The sequence below is a fragment of the Salvia splendens genome, chromosome 2, assembly GCF_004379255.2.
Source record: "Salvia splendens isolate huo1 chromosome 2, SspV2, whole genome shotgun sequence".
NCBI classification, from domain to species: domain Eukaryota; kingdom Viridiplantae; phylum Streptophyta; class Magnoliopsida; order Lamiales; family Lamiaceae; genus Salvia; species Salvia splendens.
The window spans coordinates 29,061,610-29,084,478 of NC_056033.1; the positions used below are offsets into that span (position 1 = coordinate 29,061,610).

Consider the following 22,869-nt stretch of genomic DNA (forward strand, 5'->3'; position numbering starts at 1 on the left):
ATTTTGTGCATTATGAGGGTACAATAGTAATCTAATAATGGCTGGAAACCGCTACGAATAATGCACCACATGGTCACGAGAATGCATATAATTGACTATATAATGCACAATATGTGAACTGCAATGAATACGAATAAGATGTACCATGTTATGATGTTTGGACACACGTTTCTTGTTTCCCCTAAGGGTTTAATAAGCTTAGGGGCTAGGGTATAGTACGTAGACACGTATGTAATCTTCACATGGTAACGAGTAATGGATATAATTGACTATATAATGCACAATTTGTGAACTGCAATGCATACGAACAAGATGTGCTGTGTTATGATGTTTGACACACGTTTCTTGTTTCCCCTAAGGGTTTAATAAGCTTAGGGGCTAGGGTATAGTACGTACGCATTAATAACAAATTATAAAACGATACGAATAATTCACCAAATTGTCATGAGTAATGGATGTTATTAACTATATAATGCACAATATGTGAACTGCAATGCATACGAATAAGATGTACCATGTTATGATGTTTGACACACGTTTCTTGTTTCCCCTAAGGGTTTAATAAGCTTAAGGGCTAGGGTATAGTACGTAGACATTACTAAATGCACGTATGTAATCTTCAATCCGTTGATTAACCCATATACACAATACCTCTAATAATGCATAATATACTGAGATAATGACAATTAACAGCTACATAATGCACTACCTAAACCAAATAAGGCACATACGTATATTCCAATAACAACAATTTGTTAGTAATGTCTACGTACTATACCCTAGCCCCTAAGCTTATTAAACCCTTAGGGGAAACAAGAAACGTGTGTCAAACATCATAACATGGTACATCTTATTCGTATGCATTGCAGTTCACATATTGTGCATTATATAGTTAATAACATCCATTACTCGTGACAATTTGGTGAATTATTCGTATCGTTTTATAATTTGTTATTAATGCGTACGTACTATACCCTAGCCCCTAAGCTTATTAAACCCTTAGGGGAAACAAGAAACGTGTGTCCAAACATCATAACATGGTACATCTTATTCGTATGCATTGCAGTTCACAAATTGTGCATTATATAGTCAATTATATCCATTACTCGTTACCATGTGAAGATTACATACGTGTCTACGTACTATACCCTAACCCCTAAGCTTAGTAAACCCTTAGGGGAAACAAGAAACGTGTGTCCAAACATCATAACATGGTACATCTTATTCGTACGCATTGCAGTTAACATATTGTGCATTATATAGTCAATTATATGCATTATTCGTGACCATGTGGTGCATTATTCGCAGATATCAAAATGTGGCAGTTACTTTTCCGTCAAATGTCAATAATAACCTTGTAATGCATACAACCACCTTCTATAATGCAACACGGAACCAGTTTTATAGAATCTATCTGATCCGTTGATGCCTTAGATCTAACGCGTAATATTAAGAAGGAAAAAGGATCTAAGATGTGAAAAGGAGAATAACGCTCCCCTATATATATATATATATATATATATATATATATAGGGATGTATTCATTTCCTTTTCCTATATTTCCTCATTTTTCCTTCTTAATATCAGCCATTAGATTAGAGAAATGGACGGTCAAGATCAACATTGGGTAATTAATCCCGTGTTGCATTATTTGTCCTATTTTGTGCATTATGAGGGTACAATAGTAATATAATAATGGCTGAAAACCGCTACGAATAATGCACCACATGGTCACGAGTAATGCATATAATTGCCTATATAATGCACAATATGTGAACTGCAATGCATACGAACAAGATGTGTTGTGTTATGATGTTTGACACACGTTTCTTGTTTCCCCTAAGGGTTTAATAAGCTTAGGGGCTAGGGTATAGTACATAGACATGTATGTAATCTTCACATGGTAACGAGTAATGGATATAATTGACTATATAATGCACAATTTGTGAACTGCAATGCATACGAACAAGATGTGCTGTGTTATGATGTTTGACACACGTTTCTTGTTTCCCCTAAGGCTTTAATAAGCTTAGGGGCTAGGGTATAGTACGTACGCATTAATAACAAATTATAAAACGATACGAATAATTCACCAAATTGTCACGAGTAATGGATGTTATTAACTATATAATGCACAATATGTGAACTGCAATGCGTACGAATAAGATGTACCATGTTATGATGTTTGACACACGTTTCTTGTTTCCCCTAAGGGTTTAATAAGCTTATGGGCTAGGGTATAGTACGTAGACATTACTAAATGCACGTATGTAATCTTCAATCCGTTGATTAACCCATACACACAATACCTCTAATAATGCATAATATACTGAGATAATGACAATTAACAGCTACATAATGCACTACCTAAACCAAATAATGCACATACGTATATTCCAATAACAACAATTTGTTAGTAATGTCTACGTACTATACCCTAGCCCCTAAGCTTATTAAACCCTTAGGGGAAACAAGAAACATGTGTCAAACATCATAACATGGTACATCTTATTCGTATGCATTGCAGTTCACATATTGTGCATTATATAGTTAATAACATCCATTACTCGTGACAATTTGGTGAATTATTCGTATCGTTTTATAATTTGTTATTAATGCGTACGTACTATACCCTAGCCCCTAAGCTTATTAAACCCTTAGGGGAAACAAGAAACGTGTGTCAAACATCATAACACAACACATCTTGTTCGTATGCATTGCAGTTCACAAATTGTGCATTATATAGTCAACTATATCCATTACTCGTTACCATGTGAAGATTACATACGTGTCTACGTACTATACCCTAGCCCCTAAGCTTATTAAACCCTTAGGGGAAACAATAAACGTGTGTCCAAACATCATAACATGGTACATCTTATTCGTATGCATTGCAGTTCACATATTGTGCATTATATAGTCAATTATATGCATTACTCGTGACCATGTGGTGCATTATTCGCAGATACCAAAATGTGGCAGTTACTTTTCCGTCAAATGTCAATAATAACCTTGTAATGCATACAACCACCTTCTATAATGCAACACGGAACCAGTTTTATAGAATCAATCTGATCCGTTGATGCCTTAGATCTAACGCGTAATATTAAAAAGGAAAAATGATCTAAGATGTGAAAAGGAGAATAACGCTCCCCTATATATATATATATATATATATATATATATATATATATATATATATATATATATATATATATATATATATATATATATATATATATATATATAGGGATGTATTCATTTCCTTTTCCTATATTTTCTCCTTTTTCCTTCTTAATATCAGCCATTAGATTAGAGAAATGGACGATCAAGATCAACATTGGGTAATTAATCCCGTGTTGCATTATTTGTCCTATTTTGTGCATTATGAGGGTACAATAGTAATCTAATAATGGCTGGAAACCGCTACGAATAATGTACCACATGGTCACGAGTAATGCATATAATTGCCTATATAATGCACAATATGTGAACTGAAATGCATACGAACAAGATGTGCTGTGTTATGATGTTTGACACACGTGATGATGTTGAGGTGTTTAAGCGTTAACACCATTGTCTCGGTGCACGCCGTGGGGGATTAGTTCAAAGCATCGCGCTACTAAGCCGCCTGTGTATCCGATGGTGTCGACTATGGAGGGTTCAAAGTCAACAACTACCTATCCTTATGCTTATATACCTCTAGAGGGTTGAGCTTGTGTCTGCATGCATATGCATTCGGCTATTTTCACTCATATGGGGGATTGTAGAAATCATGGTATTAAATATGTCAGGTCAATGGATTTTGACCAAATAATAAATGTGACGAGACATTTAATTTTGTGAAATTAAATGACATAGCGTCGATCTACATTTTACGTAGATAAATGTAGTATATTCACTTTCTCAAATCCGATTTCCGGTGAGTGAGAAATAGTGGATTAAAGTTGGCCATAATTAGCTTTTATTAAAGCTTGGAGTTGGAGCTTAGGGAATAATTAACTAGTGTTAATTATCCCACATTGGAGGATTAACACATCTTTTAATGTGTATAAATTAAGTGACTTTATGTTACTTAATAATTATAGTGGACCAAGATGGGTGAAAGAGCCCACACGCGCGCGCCGCCGCCGCCGCCCGCCCGCCCGAGCCCGTGCCCGTGCTCGCGCTCGCGCTCTCGGTCGCGGGCCGCGGGCCTCGGGCCCGGGCCCGATCCCGATCCCGATCCCAATCTCGATCTTGATCTTGGACTTGGATCTTGGTCTTTGGGCTTGGGGCTTGGCCCAAACTATTCTTTTTGGACCACCGCCGAGTCAGCAATCCAAGTGGCTTGACACGTCGTCAAGCGAGGCACAGTCACGGCTGCCACGTGAGAAATCCACACGCTCCACACACGGGTGGCACACTCCAGCCACACGCCTGTAACCGACGTCGGTTACGAATTGCCATGATGAGCCTTCAATGGCTGGTTGACCCTGCATGGTGGCTTGGCCTATAAATAGGCTAGCCATACCACTGCATTAGGACACACACATACAAGCATTCTGCATCATAAGCTCTCTCCCTCTCTCTGCATTGTTTTCTGTCGAAGCTCTGCCCTCTCCTCCATCCCGTTCGCCGGAGCTCTACTGATTGCGGTGCTGCATCAATAGAGACGTAGCCGTTTTACCTTTGGGGACGACACGTCAAACCGAAGAGCACTACCGGGGCGTATCTCGTCTTGCGGGAAGAGGCCTCCTCGACTCGGCTAATCATACTGGTTTAGTAGTTTCGATTCTACGTTGTAATTTCTAAAGTTCAGTTACTTCTTTTTCCTTTCTTTTGGGTTGTATTACGCCCGGTTTTTGTTATCTCTTGTAATCCCTAGAAACCAACACTAACAGGGTTGCATCGCTAAAGAAACTGATGACGCCTTACGAATTCGATCCGAGCCGGCTACTGCAGCATACATTTTGCTATGACTTAACCCGAAATCGGTCGATTTCGATTTCATGGGGCTACAATGTTCAGTTATATCCTTTTATATTGACTGCAAAAGATTTGAGCACTCCACTGCAGACATTTCTGACGTGGTCGTGGAGGCGGCCCCCTTCACTTTCAACACTCGGCTAATGAGCTTGAATCCTTGTGAAAGGGCTCTTGAGTTTCGGTTTCATGGGATCGACGAGATTGATGGTGGATTTACATCGACGACCGGATCCGAATTCAGGAGGAAATGTGACAAACTAAATTACAAGGCTGCTTATTTGTTGAAGGCCTTCAATGTCACTGCCGGCTTGCTTCATCCTCAATATTGGAACAAGGTATTTTGTTAAAATGTGAATTAGTACAATTTATTAGGAGCGACGGCAAAGATGTGAATAGATTAGATTAGATTAGATTTTTTAAAATGAAAATTAGGTGGATGAGGAATTATTAATAAGTTTGATAAACGCAGGCGCTAAGTAGAGAGTGTTGTCAAGTTATGAGTGGCTCGCCAAGACAAAACGACTCGTAGTAGGAGTCAAAATCAGAGGCTGCAATCAATGTGAGTCGATATCGCCTCCATAGATCTATCATAATTTTAGCAACCCAACCGCCAAACTAACGGAGCTAATATGTACAACTTGTACTGCCCAATGTACCAATCAATATGCTTTGATCGCTCCGATGTTGGAAGGCTTAATGAACACACGTGTCCATCTTGGTAGCATCGCTAAATGCTGCTCCTCTCTCTCTCTCCAAGAATAAAAACAAGTTTTTATTTTGGAACTTTCGCTAATATAAGAAAAAAAATTCTATTTTAATAAATTGATCACATATCAATAACTCATAATCCAATTATTTTTTTCACTCATTTCTTTTATAAAATCAAACAATTTCTAAAATTTTATATCAAGTCAAAACGTGTATTTTATTCACATACAAATAAATACTTTCAATATCTTCTTCCCTTTGTAAGAATTTTAAAATCGACTTCTTTTCAGTAATATTTTTAGTCGGATTATTTCATGGGTCAAATTTATATACTGACCAAAAATCAAAAAAATTCTAAATGTTTACTCCAATATAATGTTGGAAGTCAAATATAATACGCATTTCACAGTTAGATATGGTTCAGGGACGGAACTAGAAAAATAAATTAGCCGGTACTGAAAATTTATATATAATAATATTATTAAAATAAAAATATTATTAAAAATTAATTTATATAAAATATAATTCGATTTATTTTTTTATTTAATTTTAAAAATCAAACCGAACTAAAAAATAAAAATTTATGTCTCTTTTAAAAATAAAACCTAAATTCTATATATTCCTTAAATTTAGGCACTTTTGATTTTAGAAAAAATACTCATTTTTAATGAGGTAAGAGTATTATTATTAAACAAAATTTAAATTACTTTTTCTTTCTCTCTCTTATTTTATCAATATATTTGTGCATTAGAATTCATGCGCTTTTAAAAATTCTTATTTTTAAGGGATAGAGAGAAAAAAATAACTTAAATGATATATTAGAATCAAAATAAATCAATAAATAGAACTATTAGAATCAAAACTAATTTAGTTGTTGTAATTTAGTTATTTATCTTTAAATTTGATTTTATTTCTTTAATAAAATCAAAAGTAACTTAAATCATAAAATCTATATAATTGATGATTAGATCGATGGAGATTGTGTGCAAACTAATTAGAGTGTTGTATTTGAATTTTATATATGAAATATTAAGGTGAGAAGATTGAAATTATAGTGTGTGTAAACTTTATACTCCTTTAAGAATTAAAATTTTGACAATATGGTGACAACTTTCCACCCTTGCTTAAAAATTAAAAATAAAATGGGAAGTAAAAAAGTAAATTAAAAGAAGAGAGTAAAATTGATGAAAAAGAAATTCTCATTGGCAGCTTGGCATGCCGCATGTGGGTTTAATTATTTAAACTTGAACTTATTTTATTATAGTACTATTACAATTCAATGAAAATTTGTTAAATAAATACAATAAAGGTAAATGCCCAGTAGAATAATAGTTGAAGCCCATTGCTATCATCTTCTCCCCCAAATTTTCTGGGCGGCGCAAAACTCAACGTGAATAGTTTGGATTCGGTGCCGGAGCGCACGGGCGCCGGCGCAGAGGGTGACCAGTGGTGGGAGGCTTCTGGGACCGGCCAAGCCCCCGCTCGCCACTGGTGTCTCCGTCCCTGATATGATTACATTTTTAGTACTAGTCTGAAGATATGTATGTTTGTAAATTGTGCATAAGCTATACATGATGCAATATACTCCCTCCGTCCCGGACTACTCGCACATTTCCTTTTCGGCACGGAGATTAAGGAATGAGTGTATAGCAAAGTCAACAATTGCGGCTGTAGGTGATAATTTTTACTAAAAATGGAAAGAGTGCAAATAACTTGGGACGCCCAGAAAGAAAATAAGTGCAAGTAGTCCGGGACGGAGGGAGTATTACATTATTCTCTCACTTAATTTCATTTATCCATTTAACTATTTATTATCATTTTTATAAAACGAGTGCACAAAAGTGACTAGAACTCCTAAAGTGGGATGAAGTGAATAATAATAATAATAATAATAATAATAATAATAATAATAATAATAATAATAATAATAATAATAATAATAATAATAATAATAATAATAATAATAATAATAATAATAATAATAATAATAATAATAATAATAATAATAATAATTCCCTGACTCTATTTTAGGACTTCGGCCCTTGAGAAATTTCTGTTCGGCCCTAAAACATAATGTGGGCTTAAAAACGAAAGTCTTGAATTAGCTGGTCGCAATATGGCTTGATGAACGGCCCATAATTATTATAACATCTGTGCTCTTATAAGAAAATAAAATACAATAGGAAAATGCAGTGTCATATTTAAAATTTTCGACTAAGAAGTGTAAGTTATTTAAAATTTTTGGTAAGAAGTGTAAGTTGTACGATAAATAATTACGTCACATACTTAAAATTTACTACTCCACTAGTAATAAAATTAGTACATCTAAAAACATCGTTCAATTTTAAAATTACAGATTTTAAAATACAAAATGGCACTTATTAACACAACTAAACTACAATTCATGTTAGATAAAAATAATTACAAATATTCATAACATGAAATTTAATAAAAATGCAAAGTACTCTATCCAATATTTGAAAAAGAAAACAGGGGTAGCAGATTGAATTTTTAAATTCATTCCAAATTTTTAAGAATACAATTGAGATAAATAAAATACGATAAAATGAAATGCAATAAAAATTATAAACTACCTAATATATAATAAAGATGCTTAACAAAATATTGCAGTAAAGTACGGAAATAGGAAATGGAAAATAAAATAAATTAAAGATTGTATGACACAATTTATTTGGTGCGGTAGTCTGCGAATCTCGCTGCTCTTGATCTTGCACAAATCGGTCGTCTTGATGGCGGTGCAGGAAACTATCTTCTTCGCACGTTGCTTGGCTGCTTGTGCGATGGCGTTGGTGGGCACCGGAGCTGCCTCGCAGCTTTGTTCCTTCTCCGGGTTGGCTCCCTCTGGCGTTGAGGTCTTATCAATCAACTCCTAGAGTTTTCCATAGTTCCTTATTTGTAGTTGGGCAGAAAAAGAAGAGTTTACAACGACGATGATATAACTTCAGTAAAAATGATGAGGAGGAGGACGATGGCAACGAAGGAAGTGACGATAAGAGGACGTCATCAAAGTTGGAACACGACAACATATTTTTCATTAAATTCTACCCATGAATTTTATTTTCCAGATCGGTCACTAAACTAATTTTCTTTGTTTAATTTGAGGGTCCATATTAAACATACGGAGTAGTATATTTCGTGTGCAGCATATACAGAGAAATTAACTGATTGCATTTATAAAATAATCACTTGGAAAGAGGCACGTATCACAAAAATAAAATATTTTTTTTTTCTGTAAATCACCAAGTGGAGATTAATGATAACCAGGCGTTGGTTGCATTCCATATGGGGTGGGGATCCTCTGCTGTGCTGAAAAGCACAGCAGCCCCTGCTGCCTCACCCAAAAAATAAAATAATCAAATAAATAAAAATAAATTTAATTAAATAAATATATATTATTTTAATGTTTTGTGTGAGGCAGCAGGGGCTGCTGTGCTTTTCAGCACAGCAGAGGATCCCCTCCCTTCCATATGACTTCAGTACTGTGCATGTGAGACAGTGACAACTTTAAATAATAGTATTGCATGTCTTTTTTTTCTGCAGTTTACCTAAGTTTCCATATGCTCAAGAGTCGTTTGGTTCCCATGTTATCTAATGTTTCAGCCTCATACATAACACACTTTAACCGAGTGTTTGGTTTCCATGTTTGGTTTCATTTGGCCCGCACTGTAGACACGAGTTGCACAAGATATCTATCTCAGTTTTGGGGTGCCGTTTGTAAACATGCATCGATATACAAGTATGTTAAGTCCTCCATTTTCCATTCTTGCCCTTACTGTAGGCAGGTTTTCAAATTAAACTCTTCCTTGATCTGCTTCTCACCGCTTTTCGTAGTGCAGCAACAAATTAGGCTCATTCACAATGAACAGAAATTGAATCCACCATCGAATAGCGAGTGAAAGGTAAACCCTATCCTGATACCCCCTTCCTCCGCCCAAATTAATTTGACTAATGGATTGCTAAATACAGGCGAACTTCCCCCTGCGGTCGGAGTTAGATCCAACATCTACTTATCTCCAAACCCTAAAATCGGATTTCTCTTCCCTGAATTCAGAAGGTTAGTAATTTTTACTGCAACTCACTAAGTTCGATTGTGTCGTGATTTGCTGTGGTTGGGTTTGATTTTTTCTGAGCTCAAAGTTAATACATCTGAAATTTTATTATACTTTTGGCGAAATTGTATACAAAATTTAATTATGGTTGTGTGTGTCGTAGCTATGTAATTGGATGAAAATATAATTGCCGTCCACTGATTGTTTTCCGATGTGTTATATATGCCAATTTGGGCCGACAAAACCATCTGCGTGTGGCGTTTTATACATCTGAGCCTGTGTTATTCCGGTGCTGCCAATTTTGAACATCATTTTTCATAATTTGTGTTGGGTGTACTGTGGATTGCACATTCATAGGTAGTTGTAATTTACTCATTGCTGATTGTCAGTATGGATCGTCTACCCCTTGCGGTTATACCGATGGTTGAAGATATCCTAACTTTGTTGCGCATGCATCGCTTATCATTATGTATTTATACGCGAAAAGAAGAAGAGGTTTTGCTCGGCGTGTACGCAACCGGTCAATTAGGTATGCACTAATTGACCGAATCCCTCCTCGAGTATGGCATATGAACAGGCTCACCTCGGTTAGTGAGGTGGATTGTTTTTCGAACCTCCGTATGGATAGGAATGCATTCGACCGTTTGTGTATCCTTCTAAGAGAACGTGGTGGGCTACTGGATGGTCGATTTGTGTTACTAGAGGAGCAGGTCGCAATTTTTTTAAGTATCCTAGCACATCATAAGAAAATTAGAATATCTCGATTTGAGTTTCGACGCTCGGGTGAAACTGTATCGCACTATGTGCATCTTGTCCTTAAAGCAGTACTCCGGTTGCATACTATTCTGTTGCCTCCTCCTGATCCAGTGATAGACAACTGCGGTGACCAACGTTGGAAACACTTTAAGGTATTATGAATTACTGGATTGGATCAGTAACAGTTTGGTGTTTGTAATATCAAAATTATTTTGCTTTGACGGAGTCATATAAATTGTCATAGGGATGTATTGGCGCATTGGATGGAACATAAAAATGTCCTCGTCAAAAACGTAGACAAGCCACGATATCGGACGCGAAAGGGCAAAATTGCGACTAACACCCTTGCAGCTTGTGACCACAACATGAAGTTTCTATATTTTCTAGCTGGGTGGGAAGGATCAGCGGGTGACTCTCGAGTGCTTAGGGACGCTGTCACTAGAGAAGGGGGTTTGCGAGTAAGCAAAGGTTGAATATAAAGCATACTTGAACTTGTTTGTGTTTACATTATATTTATACTTTCCCATTAGCTGATACCCACCTGTCCATCCTACACATGACCTTTATAGGAACTTATTATCTATGTGATAATGGCTATGCGAACTCGGGAGGTTTTTTTGACACCGTACAAAAACGTGCGCTATCACTTGAAGGAGTGGGGAGTCGGCGCACAACGTCCTCAAAATGCAAGTGAGTTGTTCAATCTACGATACACTAGAGCTCGAAACATTATTGAACGGGCTTTTGCGGTGTTAAATATGAGATGGGGTATCTTACGAGTAAGCAAAGGTTGAATATAAAGCATACTTGAACTTGTTTGTGTTTACATTATATTTATACTTTCTCATTAGCTGATACCCACCTGTCCATCCTACACATGACCTTTATAGGAACTTATTTTCTATGTGATAATGGCTATGCGAACTCGGGAGGTTTTTTGACACCGTACAAAAACGTGCGCTATCACTTGAAGGAGTGGGGAGTCGGTGCACAACGTCCTCAAAATGCAAGGGAGTTGTTCAATCTACGATACACTAGAGCTCGAAACATTATTGAACGGGCTTTTGCGGTCTTAAAGATGAGATGGGGTATCTTACGGAGTAATACTTTTTACCCAATTAAGATCCAGATTCGATTAATCATGGCATGCTTCTTGTTACATAATTTTATACGAAGTGAGAGCATGACGTGGATTATGCTCCACACGAAGTGGGAACTGAGGAGATTCGTGGTGACTTGGAGTTCGTTGACCAAGTAGAGCCGACTACATAATGGAATCAAATGTGTGATGACTTGGCTAACTCCATGTGGAGTAATGTGTGTATTTTTTGGTAGATAATTCAATGCCAGTTCAACTAATTTTTATTACTACATGTTTTTTCTATTGCTTGTGATATACATGCACAATTTAGCAATAGTTGCCCAGCATATATAACCATATGAGTGTTTTTTTTTTCTTTTGCAGCAAGCCAATGTCGATGGTAACTGAAGATGTTGATATGATACCCGAGTGACTGTGCGGCGGAGGCAGGATGAAGCTACTTCGCGCAGGAGAGGAAGCCATACATACGACTCGTTGGTTCTACAAATGCCCAGCAAATGTGAAACATTCCGGTTCTTTCTTGTGATGCGATGACTACCACAGTCGGAATGGGGATGGGAGCCAACCTGCTTATGTACTGAGTCATAAATACATGCCAAACAAACAAGTGTGCTCCGGTGATAGTATGAAACTTTAAAAAATCACCAATAAAAGAAGTGTGTGTGGAGTATGCAACAACTGTTGTATTGAGGTTCGGGTGAACATCTTGTTGGTTACTAGTGGATTCATACTTTTGACGATTGGAATTGTTCTAGGGAAGCTGATCTAGTATTCAAATTGTGCACGAAGTACTCTTTTTTGTTTCGTATATTTCTAAAACTTCCTATGCTTTTGTTATGTATTTGAATTATTATGCATTTTCTGGTCTGAACTGTTGTAATATATTTGTAATGCAAATACTATTCCTATATTCTTTTGGCAGTTAACCCAATTGTAATCCATCTTCGATAGTTGTATCTGCTTACCATTTAGTTATTCACACATCTTTATTCCTTTTTTTAGATGCAGTAGTTGGTGCATAATGAATTATAAATTCTGGTTTAGAGATGTGCAAAGTGGCTTCATTTAATTTTCTTAAATATTGTGGATGGCCGATTGGACATGATAATACCACTCCATTCGGCGCAAGCAATTGATGGGGTGGTAGATATATGCCAATGAATAAAGGTGATGTGGTTATTTATGAGTACTGCTCTCCTATAAATTTTTCCAACCTTGAAGCAACAATTACACCCAACTAAACCCTTATTCCACATAGCCGAAATGAGCTTGTCACCAGACTTACCCCTGCAAAGCTCCTTCCTCTACCGTGGCAAATGGACTCATGAAATTGACTCCATAATCCTAGACACATTGCTGCGTCTCAAAAAGGAGTATGAATGTGAGGGAAGCGTGTTCCCTAGTCACTTCATATTCGAAGCACAATCTTTGGTGGAGTACAATTTCGGCTTAACATTCGAGTGGTGGGAACTAGTGGATCGTATCCACTTCTTGGAACAACGCTATAGGACTTTCAACCAGCTCGTCCACCTCAAAGGCACGTTCTGAAACGAGGCAACAAACAAGGTCATCGTGTCAGGCAATACTTGGGCAAATCATCTCCTGGTATGTTCAATATTAATGTTACATGCTACTGTAAATTTCATGCACATGGTTTTCCTTGGAATGACTCACAATACATGTAGCAAAATCACCTTCTTGGGGCCTACCACAGCTATGGAGACTCCGCACACAATCAATTGTTCCAATTGTTTGGGGTGAGGGTTGATAAAAAAGAGATAGAGGCCACTCTGATTGTCCTGTCGGACTCATTGCAGTCACACGGCCATGTTTGTGATGCACCACGTAAGAATGGACAGTTGGAGGAAGGAAGGGGCGACCTCGGCAGCTCGAACAAATACTCTGCAGCAAGGCGCAAGCTGATGTTCGGCGATGGAGGACTACAAGACCTAGAGTCAACAAACAAGAAGCTTGACTCCTACTACGTCTCTCGATCTGATGGCACTATGGAAAGGGTCAAGAAGCAATACACGGGTCGTGTATTGCCAAAAGAAACACCACCAAGAAGTCCCTCACTCGCCTACTCGTGTAGGTCTTCTAAACTAGTGACTTGGTTTAGGATGCCGCGGAAGCCAGATATTTGAAGCCCATGCGATATTTTGTTTGCGTTTTGTCTATAACAAATCAGTCTATTGATTTGTTTCTCTTTATTCGGATGGTTAGGGTAATTAAACTATGTATGTTGGTTTGCACATTTTATTAGTATCGTATACCACTGATCTTGAATAACAAGATTAGTCTTGATTGTAATGAGGCAGATGTTAGCAGTTTTCAATTATATGAAGCTAAATCTTGCATGATGCAACTGTTGCCAATAATTTATCAAGTTAACTTATGCTTAAATAACCAGCAAAATAGCATGCCACATTTCAGTTCACATAATATATTATATAGGGTATTACATGCCAAAATAAGGGTCAGATGCAAACAAGGAACTACAAAAAACCATCAGCTGAAGTTAAGGTTTAGTAACAACTGAATTTAAGTTGCATGCATGTGTTAGAGGATGATAATATATATAAACTAGTTAACTGATTCCAAAAGATCTTAGTTTTTTAAAAGCCAAAATAACCCTGCACCATGGAATTGAAGCGGAAGTTTAGGGTAGTCGTACCCCCACCATCTAGTAACGAGCTTCTTTTTCCAGAATGTGCTTCACACAACCTGGCTTCGACGCGTCTGGAAGACCGGTGAAGATCTCAAGCCTCGAATTCTCCATGCCAATGATGTCGCAGAGATCGTAATCGGTCAGCTCCGGGATGTTCCCCAAATGACGGAATATCTCCTTCCCAGCAGTCCCCAAATCCATCTCATAGCCAATACGTGAGGCCAGTGTGTCCAAGCGAGCATTGGTATCAGCATGGAGTTGTCCAAGGAGGGCGAACAAATCAGAATCGTCGTCACTGCTCTTGCGTTTGAGGTTCAATTTTTTTGGAGGAAGGGGGTTTGCAGGTGCAGCTACGTTCTGCCCACTTTAGGCGCTGGTGTCCTCCGCAACATCTTGTGTGAATGTCGGTTGGATTGTCTCGTTCCCCAGAAAGTCTTCGAAGCTTGGATAGTAATCACCACTCTCACCAATGGATGTGATGGGTTCCTCAGGAGAATTACTAGTGATTGCTTCCCCAATACCTTCAAAGGTTCTCCCTGTAGCCCTATCCTTGCCAAATATGATCTTCCATTCATCCCATAGAGGCCAAGCTTTGTAACGCATGGTGCGGGCATTTGAATCTTGCTGCGAGATAGAAATGGAGTGAGCAGACAACACACCGATTCTTACAGGCCTGACATACCACCTTAATTTACATGAACATACAACAAAGACTAAAATGATGTCATTCACCTTCACAATTTGATCCCACTGGTCATCCGAGCAATCAATTTTAAAATTGTTGTGGAGGTTGAACCCAACACCACTGCGGTCGAGGATCTTGGCCAACGAGTAGTAGTTCTTTTTCCATGAAGTTATCTTCGATTTAATATGTGGCTCCACCTTCAAATCGGTAGTTGGAATTTCGCGCTTAATTCATTCCTCTATCTTGTTCGCGTATCCACCTCGAAAACCGTTGTCAGACTTCCAGCATCGAGCCACCAAATCCTTCATACTGGATATCATCAACGCCTCGTGGAAAGTATACAATTTAGCAATAAACACACAAACAACAACAACCAAACACCAAGCATAAGTTCGTATAACTGGATTAGGCGTAATTTACTCAGATCTTAACAGGAAACACAATCATTTATCCAATATTTAAACAAGCAAAACGAGCTGCAAAATAAAAAACCTAGCTAAATATACATGAGATACAGTCCCCAGAATCGGCCGCCTGAACTTACCTGGCCTGAAATAGAGGGTTTGGGGGAACGATTGTCGGTAATTGCTTTACGTCGCTGATGTGCCAAAAGTAGTGCTATCCAGAAAAAAAAAGCGGGAAGTGGTGAAATAACAAAGTGTCCCATATATACACAAAACCCAGTCAACCCTAGGGGTATAATAGTCATTAATCGTTAACTATATTGGGTAACTTGAAAACCAAACAATGATCTGAGATTAGCAAAAACTCCCTCAAACTGCAACCAAACACCGAAATTATTTACCAATCATGACATACGCCCAACTAAAAGCCCGATCATGGCTTAAACCAAACACGAGAACCAAACGACTCCTCATTGTTTAGGCCACCCGCAACGCGTCACGCGGGTGGTCCGTGTTTCGTTCCGCAGTGACGGAACTGGGGCGGGACTCGTTGCAGCGTCTCGTCCCGTCACGCAACTCGTCCCGCCGCGACGAAACGCAGGACGGCTCGCCACTCGCCGAGGCGACGTGGCGCGCTCCCAGGCCATGCGTGACGCCCACTCGCCGTCCCGCGAGTGGGCATCGTCACGCTGACGCAATAATTCATTTTTTTTAAAAAATCAGATTAAATAAAAATAAATAAATAAATAAATGTTAAACGGTAATATTACCTTTAATAGAGTCGTTTTTCCTTTTTTTTATTTTTTTATTTTTTTATTTTTTTACTTTATAAATACTCCTATTTTATCCTCATGTCACACACAACTACACATTTATTTTTCCCAATTCATCTCCATTTCCTCTCCAATTTTCATCTAACATCTCATCACATCTATTTTATGTTGTAATGTTATTTTATTTTTAATGAAGTGTGTTTTTTATTAATTGAATTTGTTGGAAAAAAAATAAAAAAAATGAAATTGAATGAATAGTAATTTAAGGGACGGTTACAGGACGAAGGGTTGCAGGTTCCGTCCCTAGTTAAGGGATGGAGTAAAAAAGTACAATGAGGCCCGCGAATAGTGTTTTAAGGGACGGTTAAGGGACGGTATAATGACAGCGTTGTGGATGGCCTTAGTGTTCACAACAAAAATTCGCTATTTAGTGACGGAAATTTCCGTCACTAATCAGCAAAATTTCTTCACATAACATGTTTAGTGATGGATTGAGTATTGGTAGATCCGTAAATAATTAGCCTGTCACTAAAAAATATTAGTGATGGATTTGTCCGTCAATAATGTTACTAAGCAACCGAATGATAGAAATCACAGGTAGTAAATTAGTATTAATGACGAAATAATATGTCACTAATTAGTGACCGACCTATTTCTGTCAATAATACGTCACTAGCCATTGAGCTTTTGGCCTCTGTCACTAATTCCATCACTAATATGTGATTTTTTTGTAGTGGTTTTTATTAGTAGTATTAGTTAAATTTTGAATAAGAAATGAGACATTTGTTCAGGTATTTAAATAGATAAATTTCATATGAAAGCACATACAAGTTACTTATTTGATTTAAATTTTTGTGTACCAAACGTTTGAGAAATTATCTCGTATACTTGATCCACTCATTTGTGAGGAACTAAAAAGAACTGACGGCCCATTCTCAGTCCATAATATGATACTGGGCTTTTCCATTGGGCCTCAAGTAGTAAGGCGTCATCAAAGTGAGAAAAAGTTTACTCAGTAAATTTGTGCTGTTACTAATTTATAGTAATAATAAGTACACTTGTTACTTCAATTCATACTAATAAGTTATTAAATCTAAATAAAATTTCGAAAAAATTGCAACGAGGGGTACTGAAGGATGGAATTTTCGAATCTCTATTATTACTTCCAATGATATCCGGAAGCACTTTTTGACCCAATAATTGATTACCTGCTTGAGGAAACAAAATTTATACAAAATCGATTCTGCGTTTGTTTTCATGGTATATTTTACTAGCAAATATCTTCCATATGAGATACAATTAATATACAATAAAAATATGATGCCAAATAGATAATAATAAAATAAAATGTTGAATTCGTATTTATATAGTATGTAAATTGTAATCATGTATCCTTTGCTAACTCTATTATTTGTATTGAATTATATATTAATCCTACTACACTGATCTATAAATTAATTAATTGAAGGAATTAATGCTTCAATATACTTGATCTCTTTAAACAAGAAATCCCCATCGCCATGCAGATATACACACAGACACAGCTGTCAAAGAATAATATTAGTAGTAATAAATTAAACAACTCGTAAACACAACCGCTAAATTATGGAATCAATAACATTTATTCCCCTAAGTTGCAATGAATATAATCTTGGAATTCTCAAATCTAAATAGAGTAATACACCAACAGCCTAGCTAGGATTTACAACCCCATTCTTTTTCACTAGTTAAAATTCCATATGGTAAGCTGTCTCGATATATGCCTCTTTCTCTCTCTACCATATATATTATAATATAATATATAGGATATTAATTTCTTAGAATGAGACATTTGATACCCCATGTGCTCTTCTCAATATACTTCACTTAAATCTCTCTGCATTTTGATCAGAGCTTGTTAATTAAATTTACTCAAAGAAGACAAACAGTGGCCAATCAAACTAAGAAACCTTTTTGCACGTATACAGAAATTCGCCAAAATCAAAGCCAAACTAAAATGTCTGTTTCAGAGTAATTAATATTCAAGCCAGACTGAAGACACAAGGGAAAAATCAAGAAAATTAAGTAGAAACTCCCAAAACACACACTTATATATACTAATTTTAACGGATATAGATATCGATATTACTGATGATTAACACATAATTAATTAAATTATGTAGCTAGACTAATCGTAAAGTAATAGAAAGGGGTATAGTTCTTGTTAAAGCCTAGCTGGAATAGCATAAGTTTGGTACCCAAAATCAACTAGTTTGGTATTCAATGATTATTTATTAAACTAAGGAGAGTAATTGTGACTTGTGAGTACCCTTAATTTGACTATAGTTTACTCTACAGCTAGTAGCTAGGGTTTGCTTAATTAGGGTTCCCAAATATTCCATAATTAGTTTTTTATCCTACACCTAGATCTCTCTCTCTCTCTCTCTCACACACACACACATTTATTAATTTATAAAAAAAATGAGAATTATGTATACAGAGGAAGAGACAAAAGAAGCGAAGTTAGCGCCTAAGAGTGATGATGCAACAATATTCGATTTTGTGGAATAGAAAAGGGTATGTTTAGAATACTTAAAGGGATTGATTCCTTGGTAGTTGGTGGCAATTTTGGAAGGATTAAGAGGGAAAAGGGAAAGAAGAGAACACAAGTGCATGGAGTTATGTTGCAGGAACAGATGGACATGCATGATAATAAAACCAAGGAAAAGGGAATCCATGTTGTCTTCTATCTGACTTATCTTTTATCAAAACTCAACTCCCTGTCTTTCTTCTTGGATTTTTACCTTTTCATAAAACAACATTTTGTCAGTGAGGTTTTTTTTTTTGAATTCCATTCATTAGTACATCGATCTCACCTTCTCTCACCTAGATCAATTATGTACATACATTAAATGGTGAAATTGAAAGAAAATGGTCCTTAGGAAATGCCTCAAGTAGCAAAACATGTAATTAAGATGGAATGAGAATTTCAGACTTCGATCTCGGTGAAGTATCAAGAAAGGACTTTAATTTGTGTAAGAAAAATCACTCTATTTTTTTTAAAATTACTATCTCACATGTAGCCAAAGTTAATCGATTTCAATCTACTCACATGTACCATCGACATACAATAGAATTGTGTTCACTTCAAAACAAATTTCGTACCACAAATTACATTTTGAAAAAGTTCCTATATTAGACAAAAGGCATGAATGGGCGAATCTAGCCTATTAGGTGGTGGGGCAAATGCCCCTCCTCAATTCTTGTTTGCCTTTATAAATTTGTTATAAATTTTTAAATATATGTTAAACATTGTACTTATTGTCCCTGCTCAAATATAAAATTTTTTCCTATATATATCATTTTGCCCCTCTTACAATAAAATCCTGGATACGCCCCTTCATGAACACAAGATTATATGATCAAGACAACTCATCTTCTATTTCCATTCCCATTTGCAAAGACAAGAGAAGAGAGAGAGAGAAAAAAAAAAACTCTATACATACATGTAAGCTTTTATAGTTCCGAATATGGATTAGTAATTGATTCACTTGTACAAACTTCATTTAATCCAAGCAAGAAAAATCATAGTAATCTTCAAGAAATCGAAGATGGCCTTGGCGTCTAAACCAAATATAACGAAGACAAACACATACAAACTAATCAAGCAAAGTAATTCAATTTCCTTTTTCTCTCCATATACGGTTTCACTTCACCTTTGGAGCATCGCCAAGCCTGAGCTCGAGATCCAGCTCGTCACCCCCACCACCAGCCTTCAACACCTCCGGTTGAGGAAGACATCTCTCAACCACACTCAAGGAACTCAACGGTTTCTCTTCGATCCTCCTCCTTTTACAACTAGCCACTTCCTCGTCGTTCGACTGCCTCCTGCGACCTCCCAAATTCAAACCCATCGACAAATCCTCTGTCACACAATCCTCCCGCTCAGCCCTCGAGTCTGGATCAGCAGCTGCAGGATTCTTCTCGCTATTCCTGATCGAATCCACCCGTTTCTCAGAGAGAAAACTCGACCACGAGGGAGGCTTATCGTCCTTTTCGCCCTTTCCAACGTTGGAAGAGAGGAAACGAAGGGTTAATGTGTTATTTTTCTCCTCAATAGGAGGAGAACAAACCCTAATCACATGTGGAATTGGGGAAACGAAAGGAACAGAATCAGGAAATTGATTAGGGTTAGGGTTAGGGTTATTGAACAAGAAGGTGCATATCTGAGTAGGGTTTTGAGGTGCAATCTCGGCTACGGTAGGGTTCGGAGATTGTTTCAATCTTGCCCTATCTCTCCTGTGGACATTCATGTGGCCTCCAAGAGCTTGAGCTGATCTAAAATCTCTTCTGCAGAAGCTGCAAGAGTAAGATCTCGGCGGCCAAACGCAGCCTCCAAGTGCCCCGGCCGCGTCTTCTGCAAAGGCCTGCTCCTCCCAGGAGTCGCCGTAGGCCGCTAATTCGGGTTTCGTTTTAGCCCACATCCAATATCTTGCCTCCTCCATTGGTGAGAGGTCAAGAAAAACCTAATTTCTTGGTGAAAGGGGGAAATGATAAGAGGTGTTTAGTGGATTTTAATGAGGAGAAAATTAAGCTCTCAGCATAGGAATCTATGAGAAATTGAGATGGAGTAATTAGCTGAAAATGAGCAGATTTTGGTTTTGTCTAAGGGAATGGAAGGTAAGCAGTACTCACCTCCAATTTTGGCTTTTTTCATGCAACCTATATTTAAAATAAAAATTGGTTTCAACAGACAGTCACTGTGGATACGTACACAATAATATTCATTTTTCCATTTCATATACAGGGACAATTTGATGTGTAAAATTATTCATTGTGTGGTCCAAGGAAGGACTCTTGCTTGTGTGAAAAATATTGCTACGCTTAGATATGATGATTTGTTATGTGGAATTTAATTAGACTGTTTTTTTATATATTTGAATAATAAGATTTAGGCAAACATCGTTATTGATTTATATTCATTCGTTTTCACTTTAATTTGGTTGTGTGCTTAGGAACTTAAGTGTCAATTAACACAAACTCTTAACTTGTGGTGGGTGTTCTTATTATGATTTAATTCGTTTATTAGTGGAGTATTATTTAATGGCCAGCATAGTGAATCTATATATGTATTGCTATTTGTAATGGTTAAATTTCAATGAAACTGAAATTTTTTTCCAGTCTGTTTGATATAGATGATGACTGAATCCAGCACGTGCCAATGAAATCCTACTGGACTGCACATGCTACAACAAAGCAGTCAGTTCAGAATTTTGTAAGACATGCACTTCCCCTTCCGTGTACAAAGATTTAATTCGTTCTTTTAATGATATACAACAATTCTTATAAAATTAATACCATTAGGAGTTCTTCGGTTTGCAAGACTATATCTTGGTATTAAATATGTTTTGTGTTTGTGAGATTGAATCTCAAAATTCAATTCTCGATGGATAATCATGTGATAATTAGGCATAGTCACTCCCCTTCTAACTAAAATAATCTCACAACTTAATCCTAGACTATATTTCATTATTATTTTGTCCAACAAACTGAACAACCCCTTACGGTGATGTTTGGTTTACTAGATAAAATAATATTAAAATATAGTTTAGGATTAAGTTATGAGATTATTTAGTAGGAGATGTTGACTATTACTAATTAGTACATGACTATCCATCTAGAATTAAGTCATTAGATTTAATCTCATGAACAAACATAATAATACAAATTTAATCATGAGATATAATCTCGCAAACCACACACCCCTATATAGATAATTTCAGTATCAATCTAAGGTCGGGTGTTTGACCAATATCAATACTTATTGTAAACGATCAGCGCCAGAAATTGAAAAGGAAACTCATAAATTATCAAGGTCGATAATTATCAGGAGATTGATTCAGTCCATTTTCTTATTTTCTTGAAAGCTCTCATTCATTTATGTTAGCTAGCTTGAAAGGAGTTTATGAATGAACTTTTGAATGTCACAATCAATTATAATTTCTATTAGTTACTTAACCATATGTAACATACAACTCACCATTCAAATTTCAATAGTTTTTTAGAAATACAAATGAAATTTTGGATGCTATAACTAATATTTTAACAAAGAACGTAACGTTAAAAATGAAGTACTTTGGTTGATGATTGTGCAAAATAATTCATTCTATATTGTCGGTAAGATGGTTTTATATATATAGGGTCTTATTAGGTTGAGATTTTTTAGCTTAATTGAGAATTGAAATGCATTTTCAGCCACTCATTGACAACATTTTCGAAATGTCAACTGCAAGTAGGTTATGTCAACTCGGGGGTATTATCGTCAATAGCATGCAGATCAAATATCAACAACTTATAGTTGACATTATATGTATGTAGTTGACATGAATTGTATATGTAGTTGACATTATATGTGTGTAGTTGACATGAATTGTATATGTAGTTGACAAAAATAAATAAATAAATTTACAAAAAAATTATAAAAAATATTAAAAAAATAATTTGTTAAATAAAATGTACCATGAATTTACCATTCTGCCCTTTCATAATTAATTAATCTAAAAATATTTTCCATGTGGCAAATTCTGGACCACTTATTTAATAAAAATGAGTGACAACGTATATAAAATAAATTATTACTCATTATATAATGTGTGTGAGAGAATGAGAGAGATACAAAACAATAGATCAATTAATTGTACAATATACTATGATAGTGTAGTGATACAAAACAATTTCTTTTCATTCTATTCCTAT

At 36.4% G+C, this 22,869-nt stretch overlaps 1 protein-coding gene across 1 annotated transcript; it reads right to left on the bottom strand.

Moving 5' to 3' along the window:
• Positions 1-19,587: 19,587 nt before the first annotated feature.
• On the bottom strand, positions 19,588-20,794 carry LOC121770975 (zinc finger protein 10-like). The gene has a single exon (XM_042167766.1). The coding sequence runs from the start codon at positions 20,616-20,618 to the stop codon at positions 19,821-19,823; it is 798 nt and encodes a 265-aa protein (XP_042023700.1). The 5' UTR covers positions 20,619-20,794; the 3' UTR covers positions 19,588-19,820.
• Positions 20,795-22,869: the final 2,075 nt, after the last annotated feature.